The 20,248-nt window shown below is 47.8% G+C and overlaps 2 protein-coding genes across 9 annotated transcripts in view; both read left to right on the forward strand.

The window, feature by feature from the left end:
• The window catches only part of LOC109285183 (uncharacterized), a 295,380-nt gene extending 277,619 nt beyond the window's left edge, over window positions 1-17,761 (forward strand). For 4 of the 8 annotated variants that reach the window (XM_059723888.1, XM_059723889.1, XM_059723883.1 and 1 more), the window contains 4 exons: window positions 5,722-5,799; window positions 5,921-7,329; window positions 7,421-13,282; window positions 17,508-17,583. In XM_059723888.1, the coding sequence (XP_059579871.1) occupies window positions 8,212-11,088 (2,877 nt within the window). In that variant the 5' untranslated portion in view covers window positions 5,722-5,799; window positions 5,921-7,329; window positions 7,421-8,211 and the 3' untranslated portion in view covers window positions 11,089-13,282; window positions 17,508-17,583. Of the gene's footprint in view, window positions 1-5,721; window positions 5,800-5,920; window positions 7,330-7,420; window positions 13,283-17,507; window positions 17,584-17,670 lie in introns of those variants that run through there. The other 4 variants (XM_059723887.1, XM_059723884.1, XM_059723885.1 and 1 more) reach the window with 4 other exon arrangements.
• On the forward strand, window positions 15,461-19,673 carry LOC132249268 (uncharacterized). Its single transcript, XM_059723891.1, has 2 exons — window positions 15,461-17,804; window positions 17,952-19,673. Exons 1-2 carry the CDS (start codon window positions 17,319-17,321, stop codon window positions 18,417-18,419), a joined length of 954 nt encoding a protein of 317 aa, XP_059579874.1. The 5' UTR covers window positions 15,461-17,318; the 3' UTR covers window positions 18,420-19,673.
• Window positions 19,674-20,248: the final 575 nt, after the last annotated feature.

The following is a 20,248-nucleotide window of genomic DNA, read 5'->3' on the forward strand; positions in this document are numbered from 1 at the left end:
ACAAGGCCAAGCATGTGGCTGTTGTTGCTGGTAAGCTGGGGGGGGGGGCTGGAGCTGGGCGGGGGGGTGTATGAAGGGCTGGAGCTGGGTGGGGAACCCATGGGGGGCTGGAGTCAGGTAGGGGTGCATGGGGGTGGGCTGCAGTCAGGCAGGGGGCGTGCGGGGGGACTGCAGCCAGGTAGGTAGCATGCGGGTGGGGGGGGGCTGGAGCTGGCCATGGGCCAAGAGGTGGGGCTGGAGCCAGGCACAGGCTGAGCAGGGGGGTGGTAGCTGAGCAGCGAGGCAAGCGGTGGGCACTGGTCCCTGGTGGGAGAGGTAGCCTGAGCCTCCTCTCATCCAGGGCACAGATCCAGGGGCTCACACCCCCAGGAAGGTAGCCAGGTTGTGCTGGACTCCTCTCAGGGGTGCAGGCCCCTGATCTGTGTGCCAGATGACAGGAAGCTGCTGCCGCCGGCTGGGACCAGTGCTGGTTGCAGCCCATGCCAAGCATTGGGAAGATTGGTGCTGCCATTGGCCCAAGCCAGCAGTGACAGCATGCTGTCATACCACGTGCAGATCTGGGTGTCCACACCCTGGGGAGGGTTGTGGGGCTGTGCCAGACTCCTCCTGGGGGCGGATTTGCAGGCTGGATGACAGGAGGCTTCTGCTGCTGCCTTGGGCCAGTGGCAGCACCAACCTTCCTGGCTTTGGGCACAGGCTGTGCCCAGCTCTGGTCCCAGATGGCAGCAGCAGCCTCCTGTCTTCTGGCATGCAGATCAGGGTCCCATACCTCCAAAAGAAGTCTGGCACACCACTACAGCCCTCCTGGAGGTGTGGCCTCTGACAGGAAAGAGGACTGAGGTCAGAAGACCCCAGCCAGGTGATTGTCAAGCCTTCTCTTGAAGACCTCCAAGTTAGGTGACAGCACCAACTCTCTTGGAAGTCCATTCCAGACTCTGGCCACCCTTATTGTAACAAAGGTCTAACCTAAATCTACTCTCCACTAGTTTGCACCCATTATTCCTAGTTACTCCCTGAGGTGCTCTGGTAAACAGCGCATAACCAATTCCCTGCTGTCCTCCCCTGATAAATTTATAGGCAGCCATAAGGTCATCCCTCAGCTGTCTTTTGTATAGTCTGAAGAGATCCAGATCTCTCCACCTCTTTGAGAAGATCATCAAGGAGCACATCTGTGATGGGCGGGCATTGGGGATGATGCTCAAGGGCAACCAGCACGGTTTCATTAGGGGCAGGTCATGTCAGACCAACCTGATTACCTTTTACGATCAAGTCACAAACGGATTGGATGCAGGTGTCGCCATGGATGTAGTCTTTCTGGATTTCAGCAAGGCCTTTGACACTGTTGACCACCCCAACCTCATTAAAAAACTAGGCGACTGTGGCATTGATGTCTACACAGTCAGATGGATTGCAAATTGGCTGAAGGGTCATACTCAGAGGGTGGTGGTGGACGGGTCATATTTGACCTGGGGGGAAGTGGGCAGTGGAGTCCCACAGGTATTGGTCCTTGGGCCCGCACTATTCAATTTCTTTATCAGCGATTTGGATGACAGGGTGAAAAGCAACCTGTTTAAATTTGCTGATGATACCAAAATCTGGGGTGAGGTGAGCATGCTAGTAGGGAGGGAAGGACTGCAGCAAGACCTGGATAGGTTGCAGGGGTGGGCTAACAAAAACAGGATGCATTTCAATACTGACAAGTGCAGGGTGCTGCACTTGGGCAGTAGCAACCAGCAGCACACTTATAAGATGGGAAACTCCCTTCTTGAGAGCACGGAGGCAGAAAGGGATCTTGGAGTCATTATTGACTCCAAGATGAACATGGGCCGACAATGTGAGGTCACGGTTGGCAGGGCCAACCGGACCCTATCGTGCATCCACAGGTGCATCTCAAGTAGGGCCAAGGAGGTGATCCTCCCCCTCTATGTGACACTGGTCAAGCCACAGCTGGAATACTGTATCTAGTTCTGGGCACCCCACTTCAAGAGGGATGTGGACAACATTGAGAGGGTCCAGAGGAGGGCCACTCGCGTGATCCGGGGACAGCAGGGCAGACCCTACAATGAGAGGCTATGGGACCTGAACCTGTTCAGCCTTCACAAGAGAAGGCGGAGGGGGGACCTGGTGACCATCTGTAAACTCACTAGGGGGGACCTTGTTTCCCCTAGCGCCCCCTGGGATAACAAGGAATAACGGCCACAAGTTGTTGGAGAGTAGGTTTAGATTAGACATCCATAGGAACTACTTCACAGTCAGGGCGGCTAGGATCTGGAACCAACTTCCAAGGGAAGTGGTGCTGGCTCCTACCCTGGGGGTCTTTAAGAAGAGGCTTGATGCCTACCTGGCTGGGGTCATTTGAGCCGTTTTCCTCCTGACCAGGCAGGGGGTCAGACTTGAAGATCTACAAGGTCCCTTCCAACCCTACTTCTATGATTCTATGAACCTCTCCTCGTAGGGTCTTTCACGGAGACCACTAATCATGCGGGTGGCCCTCCTCTGAACCCTTTTCAGATCCTCTGTGTTCCTCTTGAAGTGTGGCGCCCCAAACCGGACACAGTAGTCCAACTGCAGTCTGACCAGTGCTGCATAGAGGGGGAGCATCACCTCCCTTGATCTGTTGGTCATGCATCTGCTAATATACATCAAGGTGCGATTGGCTTTGTTGATGGCCTTGTTGCACTGCAGACTCATGTTATCTTGGCGTCAACTATGACTCTAAGATCTCTCTCAGTCTTTGAGCTGCTGAGGAGGACATCCCCCAACCTGTAGGTGTGCTGGGGATTCCGCCTTCCTAGGTGGAGTACCTTACCTTTATCTTTGTTGAATTGCATCCTATTACATTCTGCCCATTGATCTAACCTATCCAGGTTGGCCTGTAACTGCTCCCCCCCCTCTGGTGTATTAACTTTGCACCATAATTTGGTATCATCTGCGAACTTGGAGAGGGTGCTCAACACACCCTCATCCAGATCACTGGTGAAGAAATTAAATAATACTGGCCCAAGGACCAAACCCTATGGGACCCCACTGCCCACCTCCTTCCAGGTTGAAAATGACCCGTCAACCACCACTCTCTGGGTGCAGTCCCTAAGCCAGTTAGCCACCCACCTGACTATGTAGGCATCCACTCCACAGCCCATTCTGGGGCTAACACTGGCGCCAGACAGCTGTGACAGCATGCTGTCATCCTGTGCACAGATCCAGGGGCCTGCACCCCTGGGAGGGCTGCAGGTCTGTGCCAGACTCCTGGGGGGTACTGGCCCTCGGATCTGCACGCTGGATGACAGTAGGCTGCCGCTGCCAGCTGGGATGTGCTGAAGCCAAGTAAGCCTGGCTTCAAAACTTGAAACTTTTCAAAACTTTAAAGACATGTCATAGATTTCACAGATTTCATAGACGTTAGGGCTGGAAGGGACCTCGAAGATCATCAAGTCCAGCCCCCTGCCTCAAGGGCAGGAAGTCAGCTAGGGTCAAAGGATCCCAGCAAGATGAGCATCAAAGTGTTTCTTGAATGAGTCCAGAGTAGGTGCCTAAAACAGTCTTGGAGGAGTTTATTTCAAGTGCCCTTGTTTCATTTCAAAGCTGTTTTGAAGGCTTTTATTTCATTTTGATTTCACTTTTTAGAGCTTGAAATGCATCGAAACAGCTTTGAAATGAAACACCCGGCAAAATTTCACACAGCCCTAATTATTACATCCTGTTTTCAGTTGCTTATTACCTTGCCAAATATTAAGTGTTTCACTGAAATTTGTCATGCTGTGTACCATCCCCAATATGAATTTTTTGGAAAATTTTAGCAAAAACGGTACAGGGAGAACAGGGAGAACAGGGAGGGAGCAATAAAAACAAACAAACATTTCTGAGACAATGTTTTTGGAACAGTTCTAGTGAAACTAACATGTCAGTAGTGTTGGTAGGGATGAAGCCTTTGTTTTTTATTTTTGCCATCCCTGCTCAAATTTGATCATTTGAAAAAGCTCAATGTGTACATGCTCAGTAGAGATGGCTTCAGTTTTAACAGCTTCATCCTTAGTGAGTATACCTGAACACCTTATAGCTCCTACTGCTACCCAGACGGTACACACACCTACCGCAAAGGAACTGAGTACTGTATTTACGTGAATCTAAGACAACCCTGAATTTAAGGTAATTAGATTCTATATATGGAAAATGTATAATTTTGTTATAATTTTCCAGGTATAGAATCTTATTATGGGGGGTTGCCTTGAATTTGTCCCTCCCTTTTCCCACTTCTACAGCAAGGAAAGCAGTTGCTTGGGGTGGTCGGGTGGCTGGTAGGGGTCAAGCAGCCCCCTTGTCTTCCCTCACTTTTTCCTCCTGCAACCTTCCTGCCCTCTGCCACCTGCACCTCCCCCATTCGCAGCTCCCCACAGTCTCTGCCTCTTCTCCCACTCTCCAGTCTGCTTCTTTCCTACCACTAGTCCAGTTTCTGCCTCTTCTCCTACCCATTCTCCAGTCTCTGCCTCTCCCCTCTTTTCCACCCTTACTGTCAAATGCTATTCAGGCTCTGTTCCCTCCCTGAAGCACAGCACTTGGAAGCTCAGTCTCTGCTGGGCCATGCAGCAGTGGCAGTGCTGCTGATTAGAGGGAGGGCAGAGGAGGGAGCTTCTCTGTGCTCCCAGCCAGGGGGGGAATCCAGCTTAAGCTGAAGCTAAGCTGCACCTGAAAGTAAGGTGGGGCAGAAAGTGCAGAGGACAAGCAGAGGGGGAAACAGATGGCTGCTGTAGGTCTGCCTATGGCCCCAACCCGGGCTCAGGGCCAGTGTCAGAGCCACAGCAGCTGCCTGCCCCCACCTCCACTTTGTCAGTGAATCTAAGATGAGGGGCTTTTTCCCCCATGCTGATTGGGGGGGGGGAGGAAGTTTGTCTTAGATTTGAATAAATATGGTTTGTTCTCTCTAACCTGGAGCTAATTGGGCTGAGACACAACTTTCTTTGTAATGTTTTCATCAGGCCTGTGTGTACCACAACTGGGAGAAGGCAGGTGGGGTAAGGAGCAGGAGCCCATGAGGAAAATAGGAGTGGACTGGGAACCAGCGCTTGCAGGAAAACCAATATTGTGAATCCTATTAGGAACTTGGGTGGGAGTCCCACCTGTTAACATCAAGGTTTAGGCAGTTCTGTGTATGCATGCCCATCAGCAGAAACTTGGGCACCTTAGGGACTTTACCAGAAGAAACATATGTGTCAAGGGACATTAGGCTCTACAAGGCTAAGTGGCAGATGAACAGAGATTTTTGTGAATGCCAGTAATGCCCAATATGATTTGACTAATGTGCCTAAAGAAACATTTGATCACCTAACACCATTTTTGTGAACATGATCCTCTGTGCTTAAATTTCACATGTATAAAACTGGAATAATACTGCACACTTATATTATAAGGATATGTGAAGATAAGGTAAATAATGTTTGTGAAGCTGTTAGATACTATAGTGATGAGTGTCACAGAAATGCCCATGAGGAAATTATTGTCTTTAGAGGAGGGTTTGGATAGCATACAGTAAATAAAGCAAGGAGCCACTCACTGACCAATAATGACAAAACAAAAATATTGCATAGTTGTTCATTAATTGAGCATCATCCAGGCTGTGTACTAAGTACAGTAAGAGACAATAAGGTCAGAAATAATCATTACCATCATCCACTCTGATAATAACACTGTCCAAGCACTTCCCTGAATCAATTTCTGTTTGTACAGGAGCATATCTTTTAGAGAAAACCCATCTAATCTGATGTAAAAAAAAAGAACTGAAAGCATAATCTACCATAATTCTGGGTAAGTTGTTTTAATGATTAATTACTCTCCTTGTTAAAAACTTGCACCTTATCTCTAGTCAAAATTTGTCTAGCATCAACTTCCAGCTATTGAATATTGTTATGCCTTTGGGTACATGCAGATGTTCCCAGGACTCAATCTATGATCACACATCTTACTTTAAGCTGTGTGGTTGCTCGGGAACCAGCAGCGGGAAGGAGAGGAGGCAGCACACGTGTGTCCCGCACGCACGTGTGCCCTTCTTACCAACCAACTGACCGGAGGCGGCGGCGGCAGCAGCAGCAACAGAGTAATCGGCAGCGGGGGCAGCAGCAGCTGATCCCCCGAAGGTAAGTGGGGCGGAGGGACCCGGCGCAGCTGAGCCGGATCCGGAGGGGAAGCCCCCCGGGTCCCATATAGCTGAGCCGGTGGGGAGCTGCGCTCCAGAGCCGCGCGGCGCTCCAGAGCGCGCAAACAGGGAGGGCTAGGAAGGGGACTGTCCCCCCAGGCCAGGGGGCACCCCCGGGGCTAACCCTTGGGGGAGCAGGCTCCTGTGGCAGCGGATCCCCCCAGCGGGGGAGCGTAGGGACAGAACTGCCGGCAGGCACTTCCGGGTAGACCGGGGCGCCTGATTGGCCGTTGTAGCGGGGTGGGTAATTCAAACCGCGGGCTTTAAAGCCACGGAGTGACGTAGTTCCCAGCACTCGGGAACCAGCAGTGGGAAGGAGAGGAGGCAGCACACGTGTGTCCCGCACGCACGTGTGCCCTTCTTACCAACCAAATGACCGGAGGCGGCGGTGGCAGCAGCAGCAACACAGGAATCGGCAGCGGGGGCAGCAGCAGCTGATCCCCCGAAGGTAAGTGGGGCGGAGGGACCCGGCGCAGCTGAGCCGGATCCGGAGGGGAAGCCCCCCGGGTCCCATATAGCTGAGCCGGTAGGGAGCCGCGCTCCCAAGCCGCGCGGAGTGAACAGAGCGCACAAACAGGCGTGCTTTGTGGGAGCATGCCGGCATTTGCGCAGGCGTTCGTGCCGGAGGGCGGGCCAGGAGGGCCAGGAGTGGGACTCCTGTAGGGGTAGGGCGTAGACACCACGCAGGTCTACAACCAGCAGCTTGTAGAATGGTGTCTACGAGGAGTACCGCTAGGGCCTCTGCCCAGGGGGACAAGGCTACTCGGGGCAGGTCTGAGGCCTCCACCCAGACCGAGCCCATGGGGGAGCCGGTGTCCCCCTACCTCCTGGCCTGTGGGGTATCCCCAGAAGGGCCGGGGGGGGGCAGAGATTGGGGGCACCCACACTTGTCCGGCAGGTGCCCGTCTTAGGGCTCTGGAGGCGCAGGTGAGGGAGCTCCGGGAGGAGGTTAGCAGGCTGAGGGGGATCAGGGAGGCGGAGGATGAAATTGATAGTTATTTCCTTTCCCTGCAGGCCCAGGCACCAAAGGAAGAAGCACCCCGGGGAATACCCTCCACAGCAGAGTGGCAGACGGTCACAGCCAGGACCGGAGCGGCACACAGCGAACCGGTACCAGCTTCTCCAGTCCAACTGGTGAACAGGTACGAGGCCCTGGCGACCCTGCAGGAGATGGAAGGGGAGGAGGAAACCCTTGGGCAAGAAGAAACACCACGTTCTTCACACTCCAAACAGATCAAGAGTTCCACGATGACCCAGAGGAGGAGGCGACGAGTGCTCATCATAGGAGACTCCATCCTGAGAGGTACGGAAGGACCCATCTGTCGCCAGGACCCCTCGGCACGAGAGGTATGCTGCCTCCCTGGAGCAAAGATTCGGGATGTGACGCAGGTAATCCAGGCCAGGATCAAGCCCACCGATTATTACCCCATGGTCCTAGTCCATGTGGGTACTAATGATGCGGCCAGGAGAACCCCCGATCACCTGATGGCGGACTACTGTGCTCTGGGTGGCGTGCTGAAGGAGTTCGGTGCCCAGGTGGTTTTCTCTTCCATCCTACCAGTGACCGGACGAGGAAGACGGCAGGAGAACTGCATCAGAGAGACCAACTGGCGGCTTCGGCAGTGGTGTCTCGAGGCAGGCTACGGCTTCCTGGACAATGACCCGCACATCACGACGAGGGACATGCTCAGCTGGGATGGGCTTCACCTGTCCCCCAAAGGTAAGCGTGTGTTTTCTACTAGGTTGGCGGATCTCCTCCGGCGGGCTTTAAACTAGGCTCGTCGGGGGGAGGGGAGTACGAGGGCAGGGGAAGCTGTGGACCACCAAACCATGTGGCACCCACAAGGACAGCCCAGCCTGAAGAAGGAGAACATTGGGAACCTGAAAGCCATGGGGAGGCCAGCACTACAGAACAGGTAAGAAACAAGAAGGTAAGAAACAATGGGCCCCATGGGACTTGGAGCGGGGAGGCAGCAAAGGCACCAGTCGCAGGGCTCAAGTGCCTATATACTAATGCTAGGAGCATGGGGAACAAGCAGGATGAACTAGCGCTCCTGCTTGCACTAAACACCTATGACTTAGTGGGGCTAACAGAGACCTGGTGGGATTCATCCCATGACTGGGCGGTACATTTTGAGGGCTATAGATTGTATAGAAAGGACAGGTCGGGGAAGAAAGGGTGGGGGGTTGCACTTTATGTCAGTGAGCAATACACATTAACCCTCATCAAGACAGAATCTGAGGTTGAGGAAGTAGAAGGATTGTGGGTTAGGCTACATGGGGGGCAAGGAGAAAGGGATTTGGTGGTAGGGGTCTGCTACAGACCCCCACACCAAGGGGAAGAAATAGATGCGGGGCTCCTGAGGCAACTCTCGGAGACCATAAAAGCTAAAGAGGCGGTAGTCATGGGGGACCTAAACTACCCGGACATCTGCTGGGAGACGCAGACAGCAAGGTCCCATCGCTCACGCAGGTTTCTAACTTGTGTACAGGACCTCCACCTGATACAGGAGGTGCATGGTCCCACTAGGGGGAATGCCATACTGGATCTGGTATTGGCAACGGGAGATGACATGATAGGGGACCTCCAGATCGGTAGCTATCTGGGAGACAGTGATCACCTTATAATAGAATTCAACATAAGATGGCGAGTGGGTAAGGTAACTAGTAGGGTGAAAGTGCTAGACTTTAGGAAAGCTGATCTCAATGCACTCAGGCGATTAGTCAAAGAAGCACTGCAGAGTAGGAGTTTTGATGGGATAGGTGCCCAAGAAGGGTGGCTGTGCCTAAAGGAAACGATCCTTCGGGCACAAAGCAAGACGATCCCCGAGCGAGGCAAAAGAGGGAAAGGGGCCAGGAGGCTTCCATGGCTGACCAGAGAAATCCAGGGCAGCCTAAGGGCCAAAAGGGGAGCACATAAAAAGTGGAAACAGGGTGAGATCACTAAAGATGAATATACCTCCTCTGCTCGTGCTCGTAGGGAGGCAGTTAGGCGGGCCAAAGCTACCATGGAGCTGAGGATGGCATCCCAAGTAAAGGACAACAAGAAATTGTTTTTTAGATATATTGGGAGTAAAAGGAAGGCCCAGGGAGGAATAGGACCCCTGCTAAATGGGCAGAAACAATTGGTGACAGATAGGGGGGACAAGGCTGAACTCCTCAACGAGTTCTTTGCCTCAGTGTTCCTAAGCGAGGGGCACGACAAGTCTCTCACTGGGGTTGTAGAGAGGCAGCAGCAAGGTGCCAGACTTCCATGCGTAGATCCTGAGGTGGTGCAGAGTCACTTGGAAGAACTGGATGCCTTTAAGTCGGCAGACCCGGATCAGCTCCATCCAAGGGTGCTGAAGGCACTGGCCGACATCATTGCAGAGCCACTGGCGGGAATATTCGAATGCTCGTGGCGCACGGGCCGAGTCCCGGAGGACTGGAAAAGGGCTAACGTGGTCCCCATTTTCAAAAAGGGGAGGAAGGAGGACCCGGGCAACTATAGGCCGGTCAGTCTCACCTCCATCCTTGGTAAAGTATTTGAAAAAATTATCAAGGCTCACATTTGTGAGAGCCCGGCAGGGCAAATTATGCTGAGGGGAAACCAGCATGGGTTTGTGGCGGGCAGATCGTGCCTGACCAACCTAGTCTCTTTCTATGACCAGGTTACGAAACGCCTGGACACAGGAGGAGGGGTGGATGTCATATACTTAGACTTCAGGAAGGCGTTCGATACTGTATCCCACCCCATACTGGTGAACAAGTTAAGAGGCTGTGATGTGGATGACTGCACAGTCCGGTGGGTGGCGAATTGGCTAGAGGATCGCACCCAAAGAGTCGTGGTGGATGGGTCGGTCTCGACCTGGAAGGGTGTGGGCAGTGGGGTCCTGCAGGGTTCGGTCCTTGGACCGATACTCTTTAATGTCTTCATCAGCGACTTGGACGTGGGAGTGAAATGTACTCTGTCCAAGTTTGCAGATGACACAAAGCTATGGGGAGAAGTGGACACGCCGGAGGGCAGGGAACAGCTGCAGGCAGACCTGGATAGGTTGGACAAGTGGACAGAAAACAACAGGATGCAGTTCAACAAGGAGAAATGCAAAGTGCTGCACCTAGGGAGCAAAAATGTCCAGCACACCTACAGCCTAGGGAATGACCTGCTGGGTGGCACAGAGGTGGAAAGGGATCTTGGAGTCCTAGTGGACTCCAAGATGAACATGAGCCGGCAGTGTGACGAAGCTATCAGAAAAGCCAATGGCACTTTATCGTGCATCAGCAGATACATGACAAATAGGTCCAGGGAGGTGATACTTCCCCTCTATAGGGCGCTGGTCAGACTGCAGTTGGAGTACTGCGTGCAATTCTGGGCGCCACACTTCAAGAAGGATGCGGATAACCTGGAGAGGGTACAGCGAAGGGCAACTCGTATGGTCAAGGGCCTGCAGACCAAGCTCTACAAGGAGAGACTAGAGAAACTGGACCTTTTCAGCCTCCGCAAGAGAAGGTTGAGAGGCGACCTTGTAGCTGCCTATAAGTTCATCACGGGGGCACAGAAGGGAATTGGTGAGGATTTATTCACCAAGGCGCCCCTGGGGGTTACAAGAAACAATGGCCACAAGCTAGTAGAGAGCAGATTTAGACTGGACATAAGGAAGAACTTCTTCACACTTCGAGTGGCCAAGGTCTGGAACGGGCTCCCAAGGGAGGTGGTGCTCTCCCCTACCCTGGGGGTCTTCAAGAGGAGGTTAGAGGAGTATCTAGCTGGGGTCATCTGGACCCAGCACTCCTTCCTGCTTATGCAGGGGGTCGGACTTGATGATCTATTGAGGTCCCTTCCGACCCTAACATCTATGAATCGGGTCCTACTTGCACAGATGTTTGCTGGTGCTGGGAGCTGTGCTGGGAACATCATCTAAGTAAGTTGGGTGGGGGGCCTAGGAGGTCCATAGGGGAGTTGGTGGGTCTGTGTGGGGTAGAGGGGTGGGGGCCTAAAAATAACTTGATATGGGTGGGAAGTGTGGAAAAATGCTGCCCTGGGGCTAAGGCGAGCAGCTGGACTTTCGTCCCAAGCCTGTGTTCTGAATGTGTGTAGCTGTTCCGACTGAGCTAATGCATATCTGATCTAACTTACTGCACCTCCTCAGGTGAATTAAATTAGATTGGGCTGGCCATGTTTTACCTGACCTCCTCAAACACATGTACAGATTAACACTTAGATTGACCTAACCCTAGTTAGGTTAATCTAAGTGTAATATCTACACATACCCTTTGTCTGCTAGATCAAATTTCTTACAGGCTATGATCAAACAACCTCCTTGAACCTCTCTTTGTTAAGCTAAACAGACTGGAGATCTGCTGAAAAACTAAATCTACAAAGGAAGTGAATTTAAGTCCCTAACTATTTTAGGTACTAAATCTAGCATTTAAGGACCAGACTTACAGCAGGGCACACAGGACAGTTTCTCCAGGCCCTGCCCTGCTTGATGCACTGCATGTTGAAATAATCCTTGAAAAAATATTTTTTTAAACTATGAAATAAATGTCTTCTCCTGATCTCTTGTTCTGGGCCAGATCTGGGAGGGGTTTTTACAATTCCTATTGGCTATAATAAGAGATGGGAGAGGTTCTCTTTCCTAATTTCTCTGTCTCTCTCTTGAGTAATTTGTGAGAAATGACTGACCTGGCTTACATACTTACCTACAAGAAAGAGATCATAACTGAAAATCCTGCCCTGTACCAAGGAGCTGAATTAGGTTTACGCAGACAATATCTACTGTGGCATTTTCATACTTTTCAGTTTGAATCTGCAACCTCAAAAATGTTCTTTTAACTTGCATGTACTATTTGTGTGCAATATGGAGAGGTGTAGGTGTATGCGCCTATATACATCTAAAACAGGTACTTTATTTTTAACAATACCTTTTGAGTAAATATTTTGATTCATAAATCAAGTTAAAATAATGAATAATGACCCAGAACTATCCATGGGTCTAATTTAAAATTATGTTGTGATTAAATACTTCTCTACATTTGATGGAAATGTATTAGATGGCATGTTGATAGACATGACAGAAAACCCAGTGTTAGAGAGTGTGGGTGTAATGTCCTTAAGTATTCATTTTCTTGCTTTAAATAGGTGGGATAAAATCCTGGCCTTGAAGAAAGTAGTGAAACTCAGAATGATTTCACTGTTCTTTTCTTTAAACACAATAATGTGTTATTACCATGTTACTAGAAGCAAGGCAGTGTGGCTCCTTATACACTAATGCATTGAGAGAGGCATGAGCTTTCATAGGCTACTGCCCACTTCATCAGTTATTATTCCTAGCATCTGATGAAGTTAGCTATAGCCTGAGAAAGTTCATGCTCCTCTGAATGAGTTTGTCTAAAAGGTGTCACACTGGCTGGCTTTTACTGTGTTGCTAAGTAGCAACCTTAACTGGCTTTTGAAACAATAAACCAAATTGATCTTGCACTAAATTACAATTCATGGTTTTTTTCTTATATTGTACTGCTTTTCAAATAGTAATGCTGTACAAGTTACTACATACAAAATAAGTTCACTTTCTCCAAGTATGTCATACATCACAGACACCATTTTTAAAGCCATCAGATATAAAAACCTTTTCATAAAGCCTATACAATAACATTGTCTAGGCATAAAAAATGATGTAAATTTATTCTTAATACAGCCTCATGTAGAAGAAGAAAACCCCAGGCCTTAATTTGTGTTTAAGAAGTGCTTTGTGGAATTTTCCATAAACACTGAGCAGACCTATGAGGTCAATAGGTCAAACCAGAAGTTTTCCGCTCTTGCAGCTTTGTGGTTCCAACTAGTTCTCTGTTCAACGTGTTATATCTTGTGTCATGTGACCTGAAATTGAAACATATGAAAGGTTTGCTTTGATTGTCTGTGGTGGAGAGGCTCAGTGCCTCCCCCCTGCAGCTGCTTGTAAATAAAGGGTCTCTGACAACTTTGTGACCAAACAACAGGGGGAAGCTTGTTTCTTTCACAATTCTTGGTGCCATGACTCGGATGGCAACACCTGGCTGAGAGTACCGACAGGCTTGCGGACCGTTCCCCTCCGAAACACCGGGTGCCAAATCAAGGTAAGAGACCTTTTGAAATCTCTAAAGGGGTTATCAGTGGAGGACTGCCCGTGCGGGTCGGGAAACCAGCTCAAGCTTACGCCATCTGAACTTTTGAGATACGAACTTGTCAGACACACTAAAGGGTATGTATGAAACCGGTTTACAATTAAAAGGGTAAAAGGAGAAGTCTAGACTAAGGAATATAGAAAGCTGGGGAATAGTGTGAGTGTTTTCCATGGTATCGCTGACCAAGGCTGGGACTAAAGAAATATTTTTGAACCCCGTGCCTCAGCACAGAAGTCCCTTTGTGTGAAAGAATATGAGCTGCTGACCAGGTCTGAGACTAAGGTTGGGTTTAGCTGCCCCAAGGCTGTCTAGAAAGGCAGACTTGAAAGCAAGGGGGCCCAACTGGAACCTCATGACCCAGCGGACACGTTTATCCTTTCCCCATCCATGGTAACTGTCCAGGTAACTGGTGGTTTATGTGCAAATTAGCACATCAGGTCCCTTACTCTCTTTCCTGTGTGAGTGCCCTGTGTCCTATGAGCTCCATTTCATCAACCTCCTGGATACTAGAGATCATGGACTAAACATAGACATTGGATTTTTGATACATTACAATCTGCCTGGCAACTGACTCCCCAGCCCAGCCCCTGGCTTCTTTACTTTTCATTCCATCCAGGAAGAGCACACACCGACTGCTGAAACTTCCTTAGCCTGACGAAGGGTTTTTGAACCCGAAAGCTTGCTTAATAAATATTCTCCATCTATTTGGGTTGGTCTAATAAAAGATATCAAATTCACCCAAGGAACCTTGTCTGCCTGTGTGAATTGAGGAATGGGGGGCTCTGGGTCAAAGGATGTCCCAACTTCACCAAAAGGAACCCCAGCAGGTTATATGTATGCGCATTATGATCAAAAATCGTGTAAGTATTTAGATAAATGGAATTGGTATACCAGGGATAACCCTCCAAAACAATTTCCTTCAGAAGGAACTTTTGATCTGGATAAATTGATCCACCTCCGAAAAGCTCTAGAGTCCTGAGGTAGCAAGACCCCTTAAACTCAATGGGATGTCTATTTTGATTGGTATGAAGAAGGTAGTAAGAGACTACAAGAATCCTGGGTAAGGAGTCTTAAGGACTCCCAAGAAAAACTAAAAGCAGAAATTAAGCAATTGAAAAATGGATACAGCCCTGGCCAGGCTAATCATCCCTCAGCACCTCCTACCCCTTCATATCCCCAACTAATTCATGAGACCGAGGACGAGTCTGTAGAAGATATTTTAGAAAGTATTTCTTGTTTAGCCCAAACACCACCTAACCACGTACGTCTTCCACCTGAACTGGAAACTCCACCTTGTAGTCCGGAGGACGCTTCTGCAGGCTCATTCTGCCCTGTGGGTCTAAATAACAGTCACCCTTAAAAGGGCCCTATTATTCAAGTACCGTTGTGCCAATTACCAGGCGCACAAGGTTTGGTAATGTTACATGCTCCTCGGACACCTGGGGATTTAAGAAATCTAGTTAAAGAATTTCCTAACATCAGACAAAAGCCCCAGAAGTTTAAAGATGGACTCGGAGTTTGCTCCACCCACTTCATGCATTGGCCTGGTATTCAGTGCCCAAACCCACTAAGAAACCAGGCAAAACTACCTATCGCTTTGTGCAAGACCTGTGAGCTGTTAATTCTGTTGTTTTACCTATTTTTCCTGTAGTACCTAGCCCAGCTACCATTCTTTCTTGCATTCCACCGAAAGCTTGTTTCTGTACTGTTGTAGACTTGTGTTCTGCTTTTTTTTCAATTCCTATTCATCCAGATAGTCAGTTTTTGTTTGCATTTACTTATAAAGGCTTACAATATACTTGGACTAGACTCCTACAAAGGTATACAGAGTCTCCTTCTATCTTTTCACAAATTTTGAAGAAAGATTTAGATGACATTCAGTTCAAACACCGTTCTGTCCTTATCCAGTATGTCGATGATCTTTTGCTTGCCTCACCTTCCTTTGAAGCCTGTAAAATTGATTCTTTGCACCTTTTGACCTGTCTTGCTTTAAAGGGCCATAAAGCTTCTAAAGTAAAACTTCAGCTCTGCTTACCAAAGGTTCATTATTTAGGCCATGATATTTCTGTAGGTGAACGTCACCTTTCAACTGCGCAAGTTGAAACAATTCTCAAAATCCCTCGGCCCACAACTGTCTCTCAAATGCGCACTTTTTTAGGTATGGCCAGATATTGCCGCCAATGGATTTTAGGCTATGCCTCAATTGTGAAACCCTTGCAAAATCTTAACTTAAAAGACACCCCTGGACCTTTGCAGTGGTCTCCAGAAGCTGAAAATGCCTTTTCTGTCATTAAAACTGCCCTTTCACAGGCACCCACACTGGGACATCCTGATTATTCAAAGCCTTTTACACTCTTTTGTCATGAAAGAGATGACTTTGTTCTGGGGGTACTTACTCAATCCCATGGAGATAAGCATCGTCCTATTGCCTACTATAGTACAGCCTTAGCTCCTGTAGCTCCTGGGTTTCCACCATGCCTTCGAGCAGTTGCTGCTGCTGCTATTCTTGTAGAATCATCTGCAAATATTGTTCTAGCCTCACCCTTAACTGTTGCTGTACCCCACTCAGTGGATGCACTTCTTTTAAAAACCAAAACCCAGCACCATTCAAATGCTCGTTCAACTAAATATGAAATTCTGCTACTTTCTGTGGCCCACATTACTTTAATTCGGTGCCTTGTACTTAATCCTGCTTGCTTGTTACCTGCACCATCTGATGGCGAGCCTCATGACTGCCTCGCTGTTACCGTTCATTTAACTTTACCCCAGGTTGATCTTAAGGACATTCCTATTCCAAATGCTGATCTAGTTTTGTATGTTGATGGGTCCTGCCTAAGAAACTCTAAAGGCTCTCTTGTTGCAGGTTACACTGTATGTTCCCAGCACGAGGTACTCGAAAGTAATTTTTTACCTTCTGTCTATTCTGCCCAAATTGCTGAACTTGTTGCCCTCACTCGTGCCTGTACCCTTACTCAAGGTAAAACTGTTAATATTTATACAGATTCGTATTATGCCTTTGGTGTTGTCCATGATTATGGGCAATTATGGAAACAATGTGGGTTTCTTACCTCAAATGGCACACCTATTCGTAATGGTTCTTATGTAGCTACCTTATTAGATGCCCTTCAATTACCTATTGCTATTGTTATTATTAAAAGTGTTGCTCATCAATCTTCCCAGGATGAAGTTATGCGTGGAAATACTCTGGCTGACTCTGCAGCTAGAGCTGCGGCCCTTTCACCCCCTCAGGCTGAGCAATTGTTCTTTTCCCATACCTATGAGCAGTCTCCTATTGCAATCTGAAAAAGACACCTGGAGACTGCATGGGTGCATATTAAGCCCTGATCACCTTTGGCGCTCCCCGGACGGCCGCCTGGTTGCGCCCAAGGTCTTACTTCCCTACCTTGCTCGCGTGTACCATGGAGTGGCCCATGTGAGCAAAGGGGGGATGATTGCAGCTATTCAACTTGATTGGTATGCTCCAAATTTTCCTTCCATCGCTCAGCACTACTGCCAGGCTTGTCCTGTGTGTCAAGCCCATAATGTAGGCAAACCTGTTAAAACTAAGAAAGCCGCACATCCCCCACCTTGGGGACCATTTGTAAATATTCAGATTGATTTTATACAAATGCTGAAATATTGTAAATATCAATATTTACTTGTTATAGTTTGTATGTTTTCAAGTTGGATTGAAGCTTATCCTGTGGCAAATGCCGATACTAAAGCTGTCACTAAAATCCTTTTAAAGGACCTTAACCTGCGATTTGGAATTCCACTTACCATCAATAGTGACAGGGGATCTCATTTTACTGGGCAAATTATGCAAGAAATAAGTAAAGCTCTGCAGATTCGACAGAACTTTCACTGCCCTTATCACCCACAGTCAGCAGGTGCTGTCGAGAGACAAAACGGGTTACTGAAAAATAAACTAGCAAAAATCTGAGCTGAGACTGGTTTGAAATGGCCAGACGCTCTACCATTAGCATTAATGAGCATGAGATCCATCCCTAATTGGAAGACTGGACTCAGCCTACATGATGTCCTGATGGGGAGACCTATGCGACTTCCATCCTCCCCACCTTTACCACCTTCTCAGATTAACATCCATTTAGCTGATGATCTTGTGTTACAATATTGTCAAGCATTAATGAAGTGTGTCAGATCTGTTCATTCCCAGGTCCAAGAAGCTTTACCTCAACCAACGGATGTTCCCTATCACCACCTCGAACCAGGTGATTGCATCTACGTAAAGGTCCATCAGCGGAAAAACACGTTTCAACCCAGATGGAAAGGACCGTTCCAGGTGCTTTTGACCACTAACACTGCTGTTTGTTGCCAAGGTCACCAGATGTGGACTCATGCCTCGCACTGTAAAAAGGTATCACCTCCATTGGACCCCGAAGAAGTTGAATTCCAACCAAGGTTAAGACCTTTCCCTGAGACCAAGGACAAAGACCCTCAGGACCTCACTCAGGCAAGTGAGGAGCATCAGGGTGCAAGTGCTAGTAACCTCTCCCCTGAATCCAACAGCTCAGCCTGGCCAGATTCACCAGTCAGGGAATGAAGATATCATCTCTGACCCCATTGAATAATATCTAAACATGTTGCATTTATATTCCAGATGCTTCTAGCGCTATTGAGAACCAGGCTGAAATTATTGAGAAAGAAGCTGCTAAACTGCACCAAACCGATCAATGGAGTCTTTGGGACTGGTCTGGCGGATTTGGGGCCAAATTATTTTATATTGCAATCATGGTCTTGGGGTTTATTCTCTTTCTACAAGTATTCCTCTTGTTGCTATGCAATTGTAATCTTAGTGCATCCCGCAAAAGGCACAACAGATATGTCTAACGTGATCCTGGGTCAATTGAAATTAGTCTCTCAATTGTTCCGAAGGGAGCATTGGAAGATACTCTACCCAAGAACAAGTCTCACTGTGCCTCGAAGGATGCATAAGTCAGAATGTTCTCCTATTGGCCCATTTGCAGTCTGTTACCCAACACATGGTTACAAATCTCATCAGTTGTACTATAAGTTCAAAAGGGGGGAATGTAGAAGAAGAAAACCCCAGGCCTTAATTTGTGTTTAAGAAGTGCTTTGTGGAATTTTCCACAAACACTGAGCAGACCTATGAGGTCAATAGGTCAACCCAGAAGTTTCCTGCCCTTGCAGCTTTGTGGTTCCAACTAGTTCTCTGTTCAATGTATTATATCTTGTGTCATGTGACCTGAAATTGAAACATATGAAAGGTTTGCTTTGATTGTCTGTGGTGAGGAGGCTCAGTGACCCCCGTGCAGCTGCTTGTAAATTCATAGATTCATAGATTCATAGATGTTAGGGTCGGAAGGGACCTCAATAGATCATCGAGTCCGACCCCCTGCATAAGCAGGAAAGAGTGCTGGGTCTAGATGACCCCAGCTAGATGCTCATCTAACCTCCTCTTGAAGACCCCCAGGGTAGGGGAGAGCACCACCTCCCTTGGGAGCCCGTTCCAGACCTTGGCCACTCGAACTGTGAAGAAGTTCTTCCTAATGTCTAATCTAAATCTGCTCTCTGCTAGCTTGTGGCAAATAAAGGGTCTCTAAATAAAGGGTCTCTGACAACTTCGTTACTAAACAACAGAGTGAAGCTTGTTTCTTCCACACGTAATTCCAAAGATTATACTGGAGAAAAGTCTTCCAATGTTTTTGATTTTGAACCTCAAGGGGAAGCAGGAAATTGTATAATGTCAATCTAAGAACTAACTGCAGGTTCAGAGTCCAAACTCACTAGGTAGAAACAAAACTTTCCTACCACGTGCAAAGTTTGTTAACATGTTAGGACACAGAAAGGCTATGTAAATTCTATCACAAGGTCACCACACATGCAACCACAGCATATGTCTACATTTACACGGACCAATGTATGTTAAAGTCAATGGGAGCCTTTCTGTTGACTCTAGTGGGCTTTGAAGAGGGTCCTAAGATAGTAAAACCTTTGTTGAATACTTATAGACAAGTATTTAGTCAGTGTTGGCTTAAGAAGAAAAAAAGGAGATAAATGAAATGCATCTTCCAATGACATAAGCCTCATGAAGAATTAACTAGGATAAGCACTTATTCTAGTCGGTGCACTGAAGATCTGAACAATGCAGACAAAAATAATAATTAAAACATAGCTTCATGCTGAGACGAAACTTTCAAGAGACTCAACTGTGTTAATTTATGATTTTTCTGTTTTGGAATTGCGAGCATAATTATGTCCCAGAGGCAACAGGAGCTAGCACTTGTCATTCCCAATTTCCCCCTCTGAAAGGAGATTAATTTCTTTACACAGAAATCCAAAAGTTGATGCCAGAGTAATAATAATAATAATGTAAACAAGTCTTTTATTCTTTTAATCTGGAATGCATAATTTAATGGCATAGTTGTATAAATAATGAAAATACAAATATACTTTAGACAATTAAGAGTAAACTGGAAAGTAAGATCTAATGTGAAACTGACTGACTCTATGAACAAAATGAGACAGACATCTGTGTGTATGATAGCATTTAGAAAAAAATATACAAAGTATATCTATACAGATAAAATGCATGTGGGGGAGATGGATGCTGAGAGCACTGGTAAGGGAATATGGGGCCTTTCACCCCTAGATCACTGATTCGAATTGGACCAGGTCAATAGTGACTGAAAGTAATTAACATCTGATGGCTTTTCAGTAGCCTGTGTGAAATGAGTTTGTCCTAGTATGGCTTCTAATGGACAAGTGTTCATGTCACAGAAACAGTCTATCACGACTGACACCCTGTTGGGACTCTCGGCAAGAAAGGCTAAGAAATGAAAGAATGTGAAGTCCAAATGACTGTTATCCTCTGTATCACATTTTAAGGACTGTTGCAGGACTAGTGTAGGATAGAGAAGTTTGCTTTGTTTTTGT

The sequence above is a fragment of the Alligator mississippiensis genome, chromosome 3 (genome assembly GCF_030867095.1).
Source record: "Alligator mississippiensis isolate rAllMis1 chromosome 3, rAllMis1, whole genome shotgun sequence".
Classification (NCBI taxonomy): Eukaryota; Metazoa; Chordata; order Crocodylia; family Alligatoridae; genus Alligator; species Alligator mississippiensis.

What these genes read in the sequence shown, in the direction of transcription:
- LOC132249268 (XM_059723891.1), top strand. Translation starts at nt 17,319, where the DNA reads ATGAGCATGAGATCCATCCCTAATTGGAAGACTGGACTCAGCCTACAT. An exon ending in ACCCTCAGGACCTCACTCAG is followed by an intron (nt 17,805 to 17,951) that starts GCAAGTGAGGAG and finishes TTTATATTCCAG; the next exon opens with ATGCTTCTAGCGCTATTGAG.